This window comes from Chlamydotis macqueenii, chromosome 10, assembly GCF_036417535.1.
Source record: "Chlamydotis macqueenii isolate bChlMac1 chromosome 10, bChlMac1.mat, whole genome shotgun sequence".
In the NCBI taxonomy this organism is placed as follows: Eukaryota; Metazoa; Chordata; class Aves; order Otidiformes; family Otididae; genus Chlamydotis; species Chlamydotis macqueenii.
This window is the reverse complement of record NC_141565.1, coordinates 11,370,237-11,387,993: the sequence shown is the minus strand read 5'-3', so window position 1 is coordinate 11,387,993 and position 17,757 is coordinate 11,370,237. Positions and strand designations below refer to the sequence as shown.

Sequence of the window (17,757 nt, the reverse complement as noted above, 5' to 3'; positions counted from 1 at the left end):
CAGAGAATGGGGGCCGCCCTGCAGCACCTGGGGATGAGCATCCCTCGGCCTCGCGCCGCTGGAGGTCTGGGGTCAGGGCACGGGAAAAGCCTCCTCCAGCACAGATCAGCCCCGGCCCCTTGCCGCCGGGAAGCAGTGGAGCAAGAGAGCTCCTGGGACTTTTGCCACATGGATGGGGTGTAAATCCCAAACAACTACTGATTTGAGCAATTACATTCTGCCTCCTTAAAAATAAAAAAACAACAAGCCCTGTATTTTCTGGCCAGCCCTCACCACCTAGAGAGCCATCACTGCTACGACCCACCCCAGAGGTGGCTGCATTCTATTAGGGGCACAGAAATTCCTGCCAGGAAGAGGTGACAAGCTTCACGGGGCCTGGTTTGGCTTGGGCTCAGCACAGCAAAGGGCTGAGGACCTGACTCACAATCCAGTTGTGCCTTTCACAGCTCTGCTGGGCAGCCGTAGCAGGATGGGGACAGAAAACACCACCTGGCCCCCCTCGGGGAGGGCAGCACCCCAAAGTCAACACATTAGAAAGCAGGAGCCACCTCATTGTGGCACGCATCCTTCCGGTGCCACGCATCCCTCCAGTGCCACACCACCTCCTCTTCCTCCTCCCTGGGGCATCCTAAACCCCACAAGAACCACCTCTGCAGGACCCAAAAAGCACCTGGAGATCCGCCTGCTTGCCCAGGCCAGCCACCAGGTAGCAATCCCAGGCTAGCATGAAACCATCCGCAAAAAGCAGTGGGGCAGACCCCCCTTCCCCAAACCGAGGGAGCATGGTGCTGTCATGAGGCACCAGGACAGACAAGCCGGGAGCACGGGGAGAAACGGCGAGCATCTCCTCCGCCGGAGCTAGCAGCTGCACGACCCAACAGGCAGCAGTGTAACGATTTCATCATTTTCCAGCAAAATTGAATTAGTTCAAAGCCAAAATCTGATTTGCGAGCCCAGCGCTCTTGACAGCAAACCCTTTACTTTGTCAGGCAGCTGTTAGCTGTCTCCTCCGGAGCTGCGGGGAGGATGGCGGGAGGGAAGGCAGGGCTGCTCCGCAGGGACCCCCTGCCCACCTGCCTGCACCGCTGGGCACCCAGAATCCTGCTCAGGCAGGGCTGGGGGCTCAGTGACGGGTGCTAAGCACCAGCAAGTGGGGCTGGGACGGGATGGGCAATAGCAGGGGTGTTGGGACCTCCACCAGACGCACACAGCTAGCAGAGCGGGGTTTTGGGGTGCTAGTATCTGACCCCGCCTGGGGACTATTCAGCCCAGCTTGGTGATGCCCAGTGTAAGATCTCCCTGCTACCGCTCGTGGTTTATAACGTTACATGGAAAACAATCCAGCAACAGTAATAGCTGGAAAACAAACTCAGAGAGTCAATGGTCCCCCGTTCCCCACCACTCACAGGCCCCACACAGAGCAGCTGAGCCACAAGCAGGGGCCACACACGCCCATGGGAGCACCAGGCAGGAGGACACATCTCTGGGGACAGAGGAGACTGCTCCCTCAGTTGGGAATCCTTGCTCTGGGATGCCAGCACTTGCTTTCCACACCCGTGGGTGACAGTTTGCACTGGCCATGCTCAAAACCCACCTCACTCACGGCACCTTGTGCTCTCTGTCCTCCACTCCAACAGCCCACAGAGGATGTGGTCTCTCCGTGCTGAGCATGACCAACTTCTACAGGGACCGCCAGCCTCCCTGCTTCCCTCCATCAGGTCTGCGCTCCCCATCTCCCACATCCTACTGCCACCAACACCTTCTTCTCTGCCACCCCCAAGCCCCATGTGACCGGACACTCACAGATTCAGGTGTACCATCCGCGAGAGACTCTCCAGCAGAGCCCCAGCAGATGCCCTGAGGGCTGAGCATCCTGTGCTCCCAGCCCAGCTCACAGACACTCCCCAAATCCATGCAGACACCTGCATCGGCGCAGGGCCTCTTGCTCAGGGCTCTCCACGGGCACCGATACAACGCAAATCCAGACAGCCGCCCCACAGCGCAGCCGCAATCTCTGTGAGGAATGCTACCGAGCAAGCCGAGCACCCAGCCCTAACCCTAACGGCACCAGTCCTCCCACTGGGAAACACTGCTCGGATCGTGTCACCAGCAAGGGTCCGACCAGAGAGCACTGCCAGGAGCCAGAAACAGGCTGGCTGGGGTAGAGACAAGCAGGAACTTACCGAGTTGATGCAGCCCAGCTCCTTATTCAAGAGCCAGGGCAGCGAGAGCTTCCCTTCCCCTCTGTAGCACGACTGGATACGCTCCTTGATCTTATCCTTGATCTTCTTCAACGTGAAGAGGCAGAGCACAGACTCCTTGGGAGGCTTAACCCTGTTTTTCTGGCCCTGGGAGAAGATGGTGAAGAGAATATCCTCCTGCTCCGAGATGCCCAGGTACTTGGCCAAAGCCTTGCCAGGCTTGGTCAGGTAGGCGTCCTGGATCAGGCGGTACTCGATGCCGTCCTGCACGCAGCCGATGGGGAACTCCACGTAGGAGTAGAACTTGGGGTCATCCACACAGAGGCGGACGATCTTGGAGGTGAAAAACTGCTCCCCAGTGGAGTCGGGTGAGGTGAGCTGGGTGTCCAGCTGCAGGGTCAGGTAGTAAACAAACTGCTCGCTGCTGAAGCTGTAGATGTAGTAGATATCAAAGGTGGGAAACTTGGAGAGCGTATCCGAGGGGATCTTGAGCTGGGAGGAGACAAACTCATCCTGGTAGACAAAGCCAAACATCTCTGCATTCTCCTCGTTGGCCATCAGCTTGCGGCTGGAGAGCGTGGGGAAGTACTCCGACTTCCCATCAATGGGCGTCCCAATGAAGAGCTTGTTCTGCCCGTTCAGCACCTCGATGATTACCCCAGACATGGTACCTGACTCGTTGACACTGGAGAGGTAGTGCTCCTTGCGGTGGTGGGGCTCACCCAACTTGAAGAGGTCATCCAGTCGCAGGAACTGGCAAATACCCTGGGAGGCACTGCCACAAGCAATCAGCCGGTTCCCCGAGTAGTCCACCAGCAGCAGTTTGTTCACGTTATTGGTGGTGACCAGCCCATGTGGGCAGGACTGAACACTGGGCGGAGGGTAACACTTCTCATTGTCCTCCACAGGCCCCGTCACATGGGTCCGCAGGAGCGTGAGGTTATTGGAGAGCTTGTAGATCCGATTGACGGCCCCCACATAGACCTCCCCAGTTTTGTTGTGGACCACCAAGTGCGTCAAGCTCCAGTCTGTAACTGGGAAAGTCCTAAAGGGAGACTTGGGGCTGCCTTCCGCCAGCGGTAGCCAGGTGCTCCCCAAGAGCAGCAAGGTCCAAAAGTTGACGGACAAGTGGTGCTTGAGCCAAAGGAGCCACATTGCAGCAGCCTTGCATCCAGCCAAGGCCATGCCCAAACCCAGCCACAAAATAAATAGAAACAAACCCAAACTAAAGGGATGAGGGAGGGAGGAAGAGCTAACGGGACACAGTCTCCTCTGCTTCCGCTGCGCTTGGCATTCAGGGCATTGTGGGCACGGCCAGTCCGGTCAGCCCTAGAGGGAGAAAGACAAGAAGAGAGGGGTTAGGAGGTTTTCCTGCATGGTGTCAAGCCTGCTCCATCCCACTCAACAGAGACCTCGCTGCTTTACACTCTTCTAGCAGGCAGACTAAGACGACGACCCCCACCAGCTCCTGCCCCGGAGGAAGACGCATTCCTGCTGCAGGGACCAAGGGACCCTGCAAGATGCTAAGGACAATCCCACCCGGTCGCACACCGCTGCGCACAGCACGTCCCAACCAAGGCGCTGCCATGTGCTTTGTCTCAACCACCAGCCAGCAGCCCCCTCCGAGGGGCACCCTGCTGCCCTGCCCTCCACCCAAGCCCCCTCGGGAAGAGCAGCAGCGGCCTGAGCACATCCACCAGACCAACACATCCCCAGCAGCCAGCAGCCTCGCGATGTGCTCCAGCACACCTACGGCATACAAACGCCTCGGCAGGGCGTAGCTGGCCCTGATCTGCTTTTAAGAGCACCAGCAGCACCGAAGCATGAGCCGAGGATGGCTGCTAACAAGCCGTGAGAGGAGCCCACTGGGTCTGCAACCCCTGCCCCGCTATGGCGGCGCTGGGAGCAGATGCAAAAACCCAGTTTGAAGGAAGCACAGCCCGAGTCCCTACACAGGAGAGGACCTTTTAAAGGAGCTGGGAGAGCCCTGGCATGCTGCCTGCTGCCCCTGCCTGTCTGACAAAGCCCAGGAGGGCCACGGGCAGGAGTTGGGGGAGCACGGCAAGGAGAAGCACGTCCTTCTGGCATTTATATGCATTAAGGAAACGAAGGGCCAGCCACCAGCACTTGGCTTGAGAGGCTCTGGAGGGACAAGGGGGCACAGGCAGGGAGGATGGAGAGCTCTGCACACTGCTGTGCCATGGCTGGGGCTCGCCAATACGGAGCTGCAAAGCAGCAAGGAGCCAGCCAAAAACCCACACCAGTGTGACCTTGCATCCCTGGCAGCGGGGAGATGGCCGCAGGTAGCCAACACAACAGCTCTGCCCTCCGTGTCTGCTGGGCAGCCCCTCGGTTGCACCCCCCTCCTTGTCTTCTCCATCCGCTTGCAGGCACAAGCACCCCTGGGCGAACGTGGGGCTGTGCAAATCCCCCCGCCAGCACACGGCTCATCCCACCGACACCGACACGGCCCGGCCGCCCAGGCTGGGACCCTCCCGAGGTCTGCAGTCAGGACACGAGCTCAGCCCTCAGCTCCCCACCCCAGCTGCAGCAGATAAGCCGCTCCAAAAGCAAGCGGAGGAGGAGAGCCTCCCTCTGCTTATCGCCCATCTCTGACTCAGCCCAGAGTAACCTGCGGGAGGATCCACAGCAGGGAGTGGCGTGCGGAGGGAATATGGCCTGCGGTGACTGCGCGGCTCTGCCAGCACCCCAGCCAACTGGCAGGGCTGCGTTGGGCGAAACGGCCATCCCGACAGCCAGGCCCCACACAGACCTTGGGGGGCTGCATCATCACCAGGCCAGCAGCTGGACCATATGGTTACCCCGACATCCCATACAGCATCCTTCAATCCTGCTGCCCCCTTCCCAAGCCAGGGAGAGGTGTGAGGAAAGGGAGAGGCCTTTTTCCCCCCACTTCTCCCACTCCCAATGGATCACGAACCTGCCCCTCGTCCCTTCCCAGGGCAAGCCCAGCCCCGGCCACCCCCGCAGCCCTGCCAGTTGCACTGGGCCCCTGGCGCTTTGGGCAAAGCCTCCACGCCACCTCCAAACCCTCTCTGCAGATCTGCCAGCTCCACCAGCTCTGCCCTGCCCACGCACTCGCCACCCTGCTCCCTTCCGCCCCCAACACGTCTCCCACCAAGGCAATAGCCTCCAGGGAGGTTGGGGCAACTGCATATGAGCAACACTGAGACCAAAGCCAATGCCACAAAGCTCTGTGGGCATGGAGACGAGAAAAGCATGGAGCCACCAGTCCTGGAAATCATCCCCACGGTCCTAATCCCCCACGTTGCCACCATCTTTTGCAACATCGAGTGCCTCCTAGAAAACAGCAAGCAGCCACACTGCTGCCGGGACGAGCGTGCTCCCAGGGGACAGCCATGCTGCCCAGCATCTTCCTTTTTACGAGCTGGCTGATCAGAGCGTAACCACAGGCACCCCAGGTCGGCGTTTATTAGCCCCAAAACCACACCAAGGTGCGAGACCAAGCCGCGCTGTCGGCAGCGCAGTTTCCTGGTGGGTTGCCAGCTGGAGGTTCCCCACCCCAAGAAATCGGCACGGCTTTCACCGAGCTGCTGCAAACTGCAGGGCTGAGCCCCTCCAGGAATAGTACAGCCAGCTGCCTCGCAGGGAGACCAGCACCGACACAAAACTCACGCGCCAACGACACGTCCCAGAAAGGACGAGGAGCAGAGAAAGTGGTGGAGGTGAAAGCAGGGACGGATGCCAACCAGAGCATCCTTCTGCTGGGACGGGCAAGGGGGACAGGGAAGCCGCTTTCCGAGTGCATTTCTATGATTCATCATTTCTATTTCAGGGAGCAGGAGAGCTGGAGGTCAGGCGGCTGCCACAAAGCAAGGCTAGAAAGCCCAACAGGAGATTCCCAAATTAATGTAAGGAACTGCTACGGAGGAGCTGGAATGAGAGCAGAGTGAGGCAGAGCTGGAGCGAGCAGAGAGACAACACTGCAGAGCTCCTCCGAGACCTCTGCTGCTAAATATACATCAACAGCAGTGTCTCGTCCCAGTGCCCTGACACCAGCGGAGGTTTTGTCCAGTCCTACTAAAAATCATCACAGTGATTATTAAAAAAAAAAAAAAAAAAAACAGCAGGAAAGGTTAACTTGTCTGCTTTCTTCAGGATTAAATGATCTGGGTAGCGGAGAGTCAGGTCAAATTAAAGCGGGGTCCAACCCCACAGCGGTGCACGCAGCGCGCAGCCCAGCACCACAGCACAGGCGCCCGCGTGGCTCCAGCTCCCTGCCCGCGGGAGCAGCCGGGAAGGAGCGGCACAGGGGCCAAAGGGCATTTCCCTACCGTCACGCCACCTCCAACCCCCACGGAGAGGCCACGGCACTGCTAACGGCAGGGCAGCTCTGCCATCGGCACGCACTTTAAACCATGCGGCACCTAAATCCCACGGGGTTGCATCCAAATACACCTCGCCCCGGGGAGTACCCAGCCCTGGACCACCACGTGAGGGCTGCCAGGAAGAGAGACCCACGCCGTGTGCAGCACCACCACGGTCCCAAAGTATGGAAAACCCGAAGCAGACATCCTGGAGCCAAGCCCAGCCCTGAAATGGGCTGTAATAAAATAACACAGCCCAGCCTAGAAGCACGTGTGCCAACCGGGAGGGCAGGACCCAAACGACATCCCGTTACGCTGCCCGGGCAGCAAGTGATGCAGCGCAGGGCATCCCGGAGAGCTCACCCCGCAGAGGGGCAACATCGCCGGTGAGACAGCATCACAGGCTCATGTTTGTTTTCCGTGCACACACACACAAATACACACGCAAACGTACAGCAGGAAACCCACCATCAGAAACAAAGCCAGCAAAGCAATCGCACAAGCACCAAATCCACCCCACTCCCTTTCATCCCACGCCAGAAAGGACATTTGCTCACGATTTCACCTCGAAAGCGGCCATGCCGAGACGGCCGCAGCTGCTGCATGACCTGGACAGGGCTGCCCGCCTCGCCACGGCCAACGCTCGCGCGCTCCGGCTTCAAAAGAGCCTTTCATCAAAAAGCCACCAGCCTGCCCCATGAATGCCTGCCTCCCACTTGCTCGCCGCTAAAGAGGTGGCGAGGGGCCGCAGAGTTCATCCCCTGAGGCTACGGGCTTCCCGGTCCAGCAGCACAGCCAGAAACCCGCATTTGGGACGGGAGATCCCAGAAACCTGGGTTTGGGATGGGAGAACGAGCTTTAGGAAAATAATCATCACTTTTGATAGCACAAAGCAGGAGTGCTGGATGGAAAACTAACCTTAAAAGGCAAAGACCAGACAGAGCACGATGGACCAGCTCTCTGCTCGTCCGGGCAGCGAGTCCAGAGCACCGACAGATGCTGAGATGCTGAGTCAGCATGGGCGGCTTGGCTACAAAGCAGCAGCCCTCGCAGAAACGGTCGAAGCCAGGTTTTAAAGCACGCTGACAACACAGAGGTGCACATCTGGCACCCAGAGACCCGCTTGCCTCCCCCACTCCTGCATCACCAAGACTGGTGGGCTTCCATCGCTGCTGGCGCTCCCCACTCGGCTACCAGGGTCCCAGGAGGGTCTGCACCCCCCAGGCTAGGGAAAGCGGTGCTTTTCCTGGGGAGAAGCCACTCAAGCAGTGGGAGAAAGCTGCAAACTGCCCCAAGGGCTTTCTAGTCTCGCTGAAGAGGAGCGCTTTGCCAGGGAGGCTGGAAGAAAGAAGTGATGGGAACGAAAACCCCCACATAACCGACCCTTGAAAGGGGAAATGGCACCTGATGGGTCTTCACCTGCCATCTCTCCGAGCCACAGTGATACGGAATTGACCGAGAAGGAACCGGCTCCATTTTAAAACGTGAGCTGCCGAGCCGGCGGTAATTAGCAAAGGGGAGAGAGGAGAGATTATCCGAAGGAACGAAAAGCCCGCGGGCCACAGGAGAGGCTGCCCCACCATACAGCTGGTGTATTTTTAGGTTCGTCTGCCTGGGAAAAGCCTTGCAACAATGAGGAAAGGCTGGTGGCAGTACCGGAGCTGCGCTACATATGCAATCGTCTGCAACAGGGCTAAACTTTAACTCCTTCCTTCACTGAGCAGTCATTAAAAACAATTTGGCGGGGGCCTCTCCCTAGCAAGCAAGTTAAATCATTACAAATCTTATCCCTGGCTGGAACCGTGCCCTGATGAAATCACTTGCAAGCTCTGAAGCCGCCCCACTCCAATCTCCATTACCATCAACCGCATCACGGGTATCTTCAGCATCTTCAGTTTCCTCCCAGGCTTCTGCCGTCCCCCCGGGCAGGGGCCGAGGACGCTGTCCTGCCCTGCCACCACGGCACGCGTAGGCACAGCAGCTTCCACCCCTGCCCTGCAAGGAGCTCAACCTCTCCTGTCCTGAGAAACACGACAAGGAGAAGCAGCCATCTGCTGCCCAAGGGCTTTAAGAAGAAGCTTGACCCTCAGCAAAAAGGAGCATAAAAGAACAAGTAGCAAGGAAATTAAATAGCATTTATCAAGCATGCAACTCCCCTTCCCTGGTCCTCTGCAAGAAGTCACGTCACGCCAAGGATAAGAGCTCTGGAACCACCACGTGCTCTCACCATCAAGGGACTGCACGCTGCCCGGCAGAGAGCCGTTCCCAAACGGGCTCGCAAGCACTTCCGAGATGGAAAGGCAGGCTTCCCTCAACCACAGCGTTCCAAGGCAGAGAGGCATGGAAGGACTGCTTGTCCCCGCTATGGAAACCAGGCATGGACCAGGACCTTACACGTGTTCCCCAATTCTGGTCAGCTACTCTGAAAGTGCAAGCCAACGGCTCTCTTTTCCCATATTCCCACAACTCATGTGGCTATCAAGGTTCCTACAGGTACTCAATAAGAGCTGTCGAGGGGCTTTCTACATATAGGCCATGAGCTGGACATGTAGTTCCCAAGAAGAGAGTGTACCTCGTCCTTTCCTTGAGCTCCTGCAGCCAAATGAGGAGAGGTCACCTCGGTCAGGCTGGACCTGCAGAGACCCAGGAGGCCACCAAGCCAGGTCTCCCAACAACCAGCAAGAGAAGCCAAACGAGAGGTCCTCTGGCATCCTTCCCTTGTCTGATCTCACTCCCTGTGGCATAATACATCGCTCCTCACTCCCGAACCCGCTGGTCCATGTCCTTCGCTGGGCCAGGGCAGCCACGAACACAAGCTGATGACCGAGTCCTCCTCAGACCAATGCACCTCTTCCAGCCTGGCTCTCCAGGCAGGGCTCTCCCCTCTCCGACGTGCACACACACACCTCCACACCTCCTGTCTGCCTCCGCAAGGCCAGCGGGAACGCTGCATTTCCCCCACATCTCAGAGTGAATCCGGGGAGCTCCCGCTTTCCAGTGAAGCGCTGGCACAGGGGGACCCCCTCTGCTCCCAGCAAAGGGAGGCTGTTCCGGGTCTGGTTTAATCTCAGCTGAGCTGAAATTCCTGTGCTTCCGCCTGGCCCCATGCTGACACCAGCACTCGTGCAGTCACGTGGTGAGCTGAGCACAGCCACTGCCAGAGTCAGTTCTGACTAAAACAGACCACAAAACTTCTCCAAACAAGGTTTTCCTAGCTAAACCCCAAGCTGTGCCTGCCCTTCCTTCCCCCCCGACCTCCTGTCCTTCCCTCTTCGCCATCCCAGCCACGTTAACCCCGAGCACCGCAGCTGGAATCAGCTCAGGTCCTGCTCCGCTTCCCCCTGCAAAGGTCCCAGCTCAGCACGGTGCTGTGTTTTATTTGCCCAAGGTGGAGCTGCCCTGGGAGCAGCCAGAGCTAGCGGAGCCTCGCTGGGCAGCAGGACAGGCAGAGAGTGGATGAGGAAGAGCTCAAAAGCCTCCCCAAAGCAAGACCACCACAGGGGAAACTGGCTGGGACAGGGAGCAGAGCAACGCCGCTCCTCTCCCTGCAGATCCCGGTTGCAGCCCCAACCCATGCCGGACACAAGCACCCTGCTACGGCCCGATGCTGTGCATGAGGGCCCGAGACCCCGACGGGTGTTAGCGTAACAGATCTACCATTTCCCACAAAAGCGAGAGGATGCGGCTGCCTTCCTGTGCTAGGAGGGCAGTCCAAGGGCCTCTGCCAAAAATCCACTTTCTACTAACGAAGGCGGCTGGATGGCAGCTCCAGCGAGCACCGTTACCCCACGGAGGGCCAGGGAGCCATGCAAGGCACACCCGCTGAGCCGAAAGACATCCTGCTCGGAGTCCCGGTGCAAGCCATCGCGTACCCTTGGCACGGGCACATCCCTCACCCTCACCCACGCAGGCATGAGGCCGTGCAGCGCAGGACCTCTCCCACGTCTGCCGGCAGGCCCGCAGGCACCGCCGCTGTGCCGATAATAAGGAATAATAGCGGGTGTCGGTGGAAGCCCGGGCTGCCGGCGGCGTCATGGGTTCGGCGGCGGGTTCTCCTTCGGAAGCCTCGCTGCCTTCCTGCCTTCCTCCTCCCCCATTTCTTCCCGATGACATCAGCCTGAAAAACAGGTTCTTGACTTTGGAAGGGCTCATTGGGCGGATTCTGGTCCCGCTGGAGAGGGGAGAGCCCCCCCGTGACTCGGGAAAGGATGCAGCCACCCAGGAGCCGGACCCCGAGATAAGCAGCAGCGGGCAGGCGGCAGGCAGGATCGCTGGCATTGCAGCACTTCTAGGAATAAAAATCACGGAGGACAAGACGGGGGTGGAGGGAGTGCGACACTGCAGCGCTAGGGAACGGATTTTAAATGTTTTACGGAGGCCTCGGCAGCTCTGAGCTTCACGTCCCAGCTCTGCCACCGCTCAGGTATGGGGCAGCCCGACCCACTCCGTGCAAAAGCCAAAATCCAGGGCCGATCCCCGGCCCGCTCCAGCTCCCAGAGACCGACAGCAAGTCCTCGGGCTGGCCAAAACGACAAGACAGGGTTTAACACCGCCCAGCAAAGCCTTCCGAGGGCCACAGGGCTGGACCAGCGGGGAACATGATTCCACGAAACATCCTGCCCACCGGCCAAGCTAGAAGATTATTTTTAAACTCCTCCTAAAATATTTTTGGATTTTCCTCTTCCCCTGTTGAAACTAAGTCTGCACAGGAAGAGCGAAGCAATCGCCCGTACACAGCGCACGGCCGCACGCACAAAGCAAACAACTTATTGCCATTATAATTACCCGCGATGTTATCGGCAGCTCTGACGGGGTCGGCATTCCCAGAAGGAAATGTGGTTTTCACATCGTCTCATTCCAAACGTGAGCCCATCCTTCCTCCCGCCCAACCCAACGGGTCGGCCACCAGTAGCACCCACTCGTGCCAACATGACGTTAACTGGGGCGGAGGGGGGAACAGCCCCCGGATGCAGGGCTGCATCACGCAATTTACCCCCTGGAGGGGGGTAGCACCGATTGTGTCCGGGGTCCGATCCTCTGCTATCGCAGAGGATCGGACCCCGGACACAATCGGTGCTACCCCAGGGAGGGGCTCAGAGCATCCCAGTCGGCTTCCTGGTAAGGGTGGGAAACCAGTCCCGCTCCTAACCCCTCACATGCCGGACCACAGCTCTGCTCCTCCAAACTCCCAAGAAAACGCGAATCGCTCAACATTTATCAGTTCAAAACACCCGTGCAATTAGCAAGATTTTTTTTTCCTTCCCTCCAGTATAATTATATACATTTTAATGCAATTACCACCCCTGTATTTCGTACATTAAACAGTAGGCAACCGAAGGAAGAGAGAGGTTTTATTTTTCTTGGCTTTGCCTTTCTGAAAATAATCGTATGTTGCAAAACAGCTTCAGCAGAAGGGCTTATCTTCACCAGAGAAAGAGGGGGAGCAGAAGGAAAACGGGAAGGGGGATGCAGGGATCTCCTGAGGGGAAAGCAGGGATTGCAGTGCCCCTCCACGCTGCCCATGCTCCTCCGGTCCCTACACGTACCCACATCTGGAAACCGTTCCCGATACCAGGGGCAGGACTCGGAAACAGCCTCAGCCTCCATCCTCTGCTGCCAACAGAAAGGAAAACCAAATCGAGCAAATGGTCGTCAGTTACTCAACCCCTGAAGCCGGGGTCATTAGCCGGATTAAAGTTCCTGAGCTCTGGCCGGCAGCATGGATAGCAAAGCGCAGCTAAACTGCCCAAATTGGATTACTACCGCTCCCAGGTCACCGTGCCAAGTTGGCCAGTGGATTGCGGGATGCTCGAGACGGGGAGGTGGGCACCAAGCCCTGGGGTTGACCCACGGGCTGCTGAGGAGGAGGAGAGATGGGGAGGAGATGGTCCCCACACAGCAGGTCCCCCAGAACCACGCAGCCCGTCCCCGGCACCCTTGCCATGCTCTCACCTCAGGCACTTTCTCCAGCGAAATCCCTCACAAGCTCAGCTCAAGGAGCAAAGAGGATATCGCGCCGCGGTTCGCACCAGGCCCTGGATCAACCCCAGTGATAACAAATCTCCTCTGCTGTCCAGGCGGCTCACAAGGGTCTCGGTCCCTGGGCACAGACCAGCACGCAGCCGCCCACGGGGCAGAGGTGGACTCGGCCCCCATCACGCCAAGGCACCCTGCACCATAGGGACACAGGGATCACCCAAAACAGTCCAGCCTTGTGCCACGCAAAGAGACTTCAAAGGAGAAAGGAGCAGAAGTGTTTGTGAAGCGCGAGCCCAATGGTCTGGACGCGGAGTTTTTCTCCAGGCTCAAACATCTCAGCACACCGGAAACAAGGAGGAGGTTTGCCAAGCCTTGGTTAAAGGCAAAATAAACTTTAAAATGTTTTTAATTCAGGCTTTTAAGTGGTGGCTTCCACCTGGAACAAGGGCTGGAGGCAGCCGCGGACGCAGAATGCTCAGAGAAGCAGTGCAAACAAGGGCACCGCCCCGTGCCTGGCCGTGCTCTGACAAGCCGGTAGGAAGAAGTGCGTTTTGGCTACACGACACACCGAGCACAGGGAAGATGAGCCACCTCTGCCCATATGTGGCACAGAAACCATCAAGATTTATTTATTGGCTGGAGCTTTTCTCCTCCACGATGTGGAAGACATTTGCTCAAACTTGGCTTCCAAGCATTGGCCATGTTGGGGTATCTACATGGCTTCCATTCCACATCCATGGCCAGGACTAAGAGGGACACGGCTGAGACTGCGGGTCAGAGCCTTTGCCAGAGCACACGTGTTCTCACCACAAACCACCCATCTCCAGCGGGATGGTGCCCACAGCACTGCCCAGAATGTGTCGCGGGCTGCAGCCACAGATGGTGGTGGTTGCCTCCAGCCTGAAGCCAAACCAGCCGCCCCAGTGCTGGACATTGGAGAACACCCTCTATTCCCCACTCCGCATGAAGCCACAGTGCTCAACACCTTGCTGGAAAAATGGGCCCCAGTCGAAACCTAGGAGAGGTGCAGGATCATGGGCCATGCTGAACCAAACCCCCACTGCCCGTAATTCCCAGCCCTTGTCTCCAGGACCTTCCTCTACACACACAGGACGCCACCAAGCAACGCACCAGCCGGACACTGACCAGGAACCCTCTGCCCAATAGCTTCTCCCACACTGCACAGAAGTGTCCAACAGCACAATTCAGAGGAGGCATCAATGGATCACAGAGAGTGACAACCCCAGGTGAGACCACCCCCCAAGGCACACCCCACCAGCCCAGAGCAATGCAAAAAATCCGAGCGTGCAGGCAGCAAGGACGACGCACAGGCATCGGGGTGACCCATGCCCAGCTTCCCATCGCCGCACGGAGGGGCGGCAGCACCCGCGCTGCCCTGCCTCTTCCAAGGCCCACCTTCCTCCCGGAGTGCCAGGGGTGCCGAAAAACACGCCTGAGCCCCGGCTGCGGACACAAACAACCGCAGCACCAAAACACCCTACGCAGAGAGGCGGTCACAACAAAGCCCCGCGGGACGCAGCAGGAGCCCGACGCTGTGGGCAGGCTCTCCTCGGTTTGCAGGGAGCCGGCGGCGCCAGCACGGCAGCACCAGGCTCTCCCGCTCGGAAATTCCCAGCTCGGGGCTGAGTCCGGCTCTCGCCGGCGGTTAGTGCTACGGCCGGGAGCGAGGCAGGCGGCAACAAAGGCCCCGACCTGCGCTTGGCCTGGAGATTAAACCCGTACAAGTTTCCTTCGTTAAGTCCAATCCCAGGGCTGGATCCTGCCCTTTGTTCAATGGATGTCGAACGCGGCAAGCCCACCGAAATAAATTGCCTGGCGTGACATTCACACCCGGGGAGCAGGGCAGGGGCCGGCCCCGGCCGCTGCCGGGATGGAGGAGGGGAGGCAGCCCTGCCAGCACGCAGCAGCGCCGCTTTTATTACCCTCTTCCATTTCGGCTGCGCAGAGCTCCAGCAAAACAGCGCTCGCCCGGAGCTGCCGGCGTGGCCCTCGGCCCCGTCTCCGCTGGAGTTGGGAGTTTGTTTATCTCTCGCAGGGCCCTCCGCCGCACACAGGAAAGCGGCTTTGTGCTACGGAGAGGCGCAAGGGCTCTTCTCCACGGCTCCGCGCACAGCCCGAGCACGCACGAAGGCAGATGCCTCCGCTCTGCTTCAAATCCAATGCATCTATTAAAAAAAAAAAATAAGCCAAGAAAGGAAAACTCTCGCCGGTGCCGCTATCGCCGCGCTAGCAAAAACAACACTACCGAAACTTTAATCTTCAGGGTACCAGCTGCAGAAAGCCCAGCCACCCAGCGGAGCGGGAGCCAGCCGGCCCCCGGCACTGCCTCCCCGCAGCCCCTCGGGAAGCAGCGCGTCCGGGTTCACCGCTCTCGGTGGAGCGGCACTGGCAGCCGAAGCCATGGGTGGACGGGGAGCACTGGGATCGCACGCATCATCGGGTATTTTGAAACCAAACTTCCTTACCAGCCTTCCTCACGGCCCCGTACCGCCACGCCGCTGCCCGCGCCGGCATCCACCGGCACCAGCGGATCGCACCGCGGCGAGCGGGCAGAAGCAAAAAGCTTCCTCCCCTCGCAGCCGCTTAGGAAATTATCCGTGCGTCCTCCCAGAGGCTTCTGCCCCGCTGCTTTCCCTTGGCTTCTCCACCTTTCCACCCCACTCGGTCACCAGTGTCTTCAGAGAGAGACATCGAGTCGCTCATTTTACCCACTGAGTGTACATACAAAAGACCCTGAGATTGTTCAGGAAGCAATTAGCCGCTGTTCAGAGGAAAATGGTGTTTTCAAATGGATAACCTTTGATGTAGTCAATAGCCTCAGCTCCTCTTTTTTTCCTTGCAGCCGCACACAAAAGAAATGGAAAAAAAAAAAAAAAAAGAGAAAGAAAAAAAAAAAAAAGAAATCCAGCGCAAGGCTGGTAATTCCCCCCGACACAGCCCTCGCTCAGCAAAAAGGGATTTTCTCGTAAGCCAGAGGAAAAGCAGCTTCCGAAAGGCAGCTCCTCTGCCCAACTTTTCTCCCCTCGGTGTCCCGGAGCAGAGGAGAAGGATGATGAATATTCATCCCCCCCATAAGCAGGTTCCGCTTTTGTTTTGTCCTCCCCAAAGCAGAGGAAGCAGGGAGCTAACAGGCGAGGCCAGCGCCTGTCTCTCCTCTCCCATCCATCTCCTCTTTAACCGGTGACCTTCACGTTAAGCCCCGTTTACACACCAGCCCCCCTCCCCAGCTCCCCCCACCCCTGCGCTGGGCCGGGGCAGGAGGAAGGAATTTCGCCGCAAGGAGGGCAAGGGAGAAGACGCGATTTCGGGATTTATTTCAGCACGCCACCGAGATTCTGCGAATCTCTCCCTGTTCACGCGCCGGAGCTGCCGTGCGGGTTCGCAGGGCAGAGACGGGGAAGGCAGAGGGGTACGGGAGCAGCCGGCTTTATTTGCCACCTTCCACGTTAACACACAGCCCCACGCGCGGGTCCCGCAGCCTCCCACGCCTCCGTCGGAGCGATGCCCAGGCGCTGCGCCGCAAAACTACAACACGGTCACAACAGGAACGATCGCGAGGAAGGCGACGGCGGCCATCCCGCAGGGTGCCCTGCCTCGCCGGGCAACCCCAACCCGGGCCGCCGGCATCCCCACGGCACCCCCACGGCGCGGGGAACGGCAGCTCTGCGGGTTTTGGGGTGAGCCCTGCCAGGATGCCACGCACCGCGCCCCGGCGGGATGCGAGAGCATGAATGCGAAGCAGCGGCGATGCGGGGATGGCAGCGAGGGCGTGCGCACGGATGCGGGGCAGCGGGATGCGGGGACGGCAGTGAGGGCGCCGGGCAGCGCGGAGGCAGGGATGACAGCGAGGATGTGAGCGAGGACGCGGGGCAGAGCGATGCGGGGACGGCAGTGAGGATGCGGGAACCCGAGGTGGGGCTGGTGCGGGGACCCGAGGAAGGGCGAGCCCCGGGAAAAGCTGTGCCCCGCTCGCGTCTCTGGCGGCGCCGGACTCGGGTGGGCAGCGGGGCGGTGGGGTCCCCGCGGTGCGGCACCGGGGAAGCAAAACCCCACCGAGACCCGCGGCCGGAGGGCTGCGGGAGGGAGGCACCCCCGGTCCCCCCCGACCCCGCCCGCCCCGGCCGGAGCAGCTCGGCAGCCCCCGCCCACACCTGCCCCGTCCCCGACACCCCACTGCGAAACCCACGCGGGGCGTGGGGTGGATAAAGACAAAAAAAGGCTCAGTCCACGGCGGGTTTTTGTGTCGCGTGTGTCACCCCCCGCCCCCCGCGGGAGGCGGCTCCCGCGGCCGCGCTCCCGGAGCCGCGGGGCGCAATGCGGGCTGGCCCCGGGCGGCACCAGCGCGGCACCGGCCCGGCCCCACCGCGCCCCCCCTGCCCTGCCCGGCCCGGGCCGGGCCAGCCCCGCTTCGCCGCCGCCGCGCTATTTTTGGGGGTGATCGAGACAAATCCGTGCGTTTTTAACAACCCCCCAACCCTGGCGCGTAAAGGAACGCGCGCCGCGCCCGCGGAGGAAAGTTGCAACCGGGTTACTCACGGCTCCGGTCCCTGCTCGCCTCCGCCGTGCCAGCCATAACCGCATTCCACACCGCGCCGCCCGCCGGGCCCCCGTCGCCGTCGCCGCCGCCGCCGCCGCCGCCTCCTTCTCCTCCTCCGCCGCGCCCGCCTCCCGCCGCCGCCACCGCCGCCGCCCGGGGCTCCGCGCCCGCCTCGCTCCCGCCGCCGCTGCTGCCCCGCATGAATGGGACGGCGGCGCGAGGCCCCGACCGAACGCCGCCCGCCGCGCGCGCGCCCCCGCCCGCCGCGCGCACGCGCACGCCCGCACCGGCGGCGCGAGGAGGGGGCGGAGGGGGGAAGGCGGTGGCGCCCGCGCTCGCCGCCTCCAGGGGGCGCCCGAGGGGAGGGGGAGGGAAAGGGAGGGGCAGGTGGGCGGGGCGACTCCGCCCTTAAAAGGGCGATGCCGCGAGGGGTGGGGCTCTAAAAGCGGCCATGGCGTGGTGGGGACCGACCGCCCCACGCAACGCGACCGTGGGGCCGGGAACCGCCTGAGGGAGGAGCAGCGCGGAGGGTGCTCCTCAGTGTTCTCCCCTGCACCCCGCGGCAGGACTGCGTTCCTCGGGGATGTCCGTTCAGCATCTCTCCACCGGCACCGCAGCCACTCTGCCTAGAAATAAAATTACAAAAGGGAAAATCACAACAAAAGCCATT

General features: G+C 60.1%; 1 protein-coding gene across 1 annotated transcript in view; it reads right to left on the bottom strand.

The window, feature by feature from the left end:
• The window catches only part of PLXNA1 (plexin A1), a 116,992-nt gene extending 99,757 nt beyond the window's left edge, over positions 1–17,235 (bottom strand). The window contains exons 1-2 of the mRNA XM_086755384.1: positions 17,087–17,235; positions 2,184–3,530 (exon numbers count right to left, since the gene is read on the bottom strand). Coding sequence (XP_086611510.1) covers positions 2,184–3,386 — 1,203 coding nt within the window. The 5' untranslated portion in view covers positions 3,387–3,530; positions 17,087–17,235. The remainder of the gene's footprint in view (positions 1–2,183; positions 3,531–17,086) is intronic.
• Between the last annotated feature and the right edge of the window lie 522 nt (positions 17,236–17,757).